This window comes from Aquarana catesbeiana, linkage group LG12, assembly GCF_042186555.1.
Source record: "Aquarana catesbeiana isolate 2022-GZ linkage group LG12, ASM4218655v1, whole genome shotgun sequence".
Classification (NCBI taxonomy): domain Eukaryota; kingdom Metazoa; phylum Chordata; class Amphibia; order Anura; family Ranidae; genus Aquarana; species Aquarana catesbeiana.
This window is the reverse complement of record NC_133335.1, coordinates 4581410-4582601: the sequence shown is the minus strand read 5'-3', so window position 1 is coordinate 4582601 and position 1192 is coordinate 4581410. Positions and strand designations below refer to the sequence as shown.

The following is a 1192-nucleotide window of genomic DNA, read 5'->3' as shown; positions in this document are numbered from 1 at the left end:
CCCACCCTACTACTACTACCCATCCATCTATCCACCTACCTACCTACCTACCTACCCTACTACTACCCATCCATCTACCTACCTACCCTACTACTACCCATCCATCCACCTACCTACTACTGTGTGCTGCCTGGCTACTTCTACCTCTGTGTCACCCACCCTACTACTACTACTTCTGTGTGCTTCCCGGCTAATACTACAACTATACCACCCACCTTACTACTACAACTACCACCTACCCTACTACTACCACTGTGTCACCTACCTTACTACTATCGCCACCCACTCTACTACTACAGTGTGCTGCCCACATACTACCACTGTGCCACCTCCCCTACTACTACTACCACTATTACCCGGCTACTACCACTGTGTGCTGTCCATCTTTCTACACTGTGCCACCTAACCTACTACTACTATGTGCCCATCCCTCTACACTGTGCCACCTACCCTACTACTACTGTATGCCTATCCCTCTACACTGTGCCACCTACCCTACTACTACTGTGTGCCCATCCCTCTACACTGTGCCACCTACCCTACTACTACTGTGTGCCCATCCCTCTACACTGTGCCACCTACCCTACTACTACTGTGTGCCCATCCCTCTACACTGTGCCACCTACCCTACTACTACTGTGTGCCTATCCCTCTACACTGTGCCACCTACTCTACTACTACTGTGTGCCCGGTGACTACTACCCACTCTACTACTGTGTACTGTCCACCCTAATAATACTGCTGCTGGTGTGTGTCCGGCTACGTACTGCCCACCTTACTACTACTACTGTGTGCCCAGCTACTACAAACCCTACTACATTAAGTGCTGCCCACCGTACTATAACTGTGGGCCTGATTACTACACAGCTACAGCACCATACTGCCCACCCTACTACACCTGTGTGGGGAGAATAGAGAGAGGAGAGAATAGAGAGGGGGGAGAATATAGAGAGGGGGGGGAGAGAGAATAGAGAGAGGAGAGAATAGAGAGGGGGGAGAGAATAGAGAGGGGGGGGGAGAGAGAAGGGGGAGAGAATAGAGAGAGGAGAGAATAGAGAGGGGGGAGAGAATAGAGAGGGGGGGGAGAGAGAAGGGGGAGAGAATAGAGAGAGGAGAGAATAGAGAGGGGGGAGAATATAGAGAGGGGGGATATGAGGGGGGGTCAGAATAGATAGGGTGCTGAGAGAGAGAT

The 1192-nt window shown here is 51.4% G+C and overlaps 1 protein-coding gene across 1 annotated transcript; it reads left to right on the top strand.

The window, feature by feature from the left end:
- Positions 1–87: 87 nt before the first annotated feature.
- LOC141114563 (uncharacterized) lies at positions 88–929 on the top strand (the record flags this gene model as incomplete). Its single annotated transcript, XM_073608340.1, is given in 1 exon segment — positions 88–929. A coding segment is annotated over 1 exon segment (828 nt), but the record flags the coding sequence as incomplete, so codon positions are not given.
- Positions 930–1192: the final 263 nt, after the last annotated feature.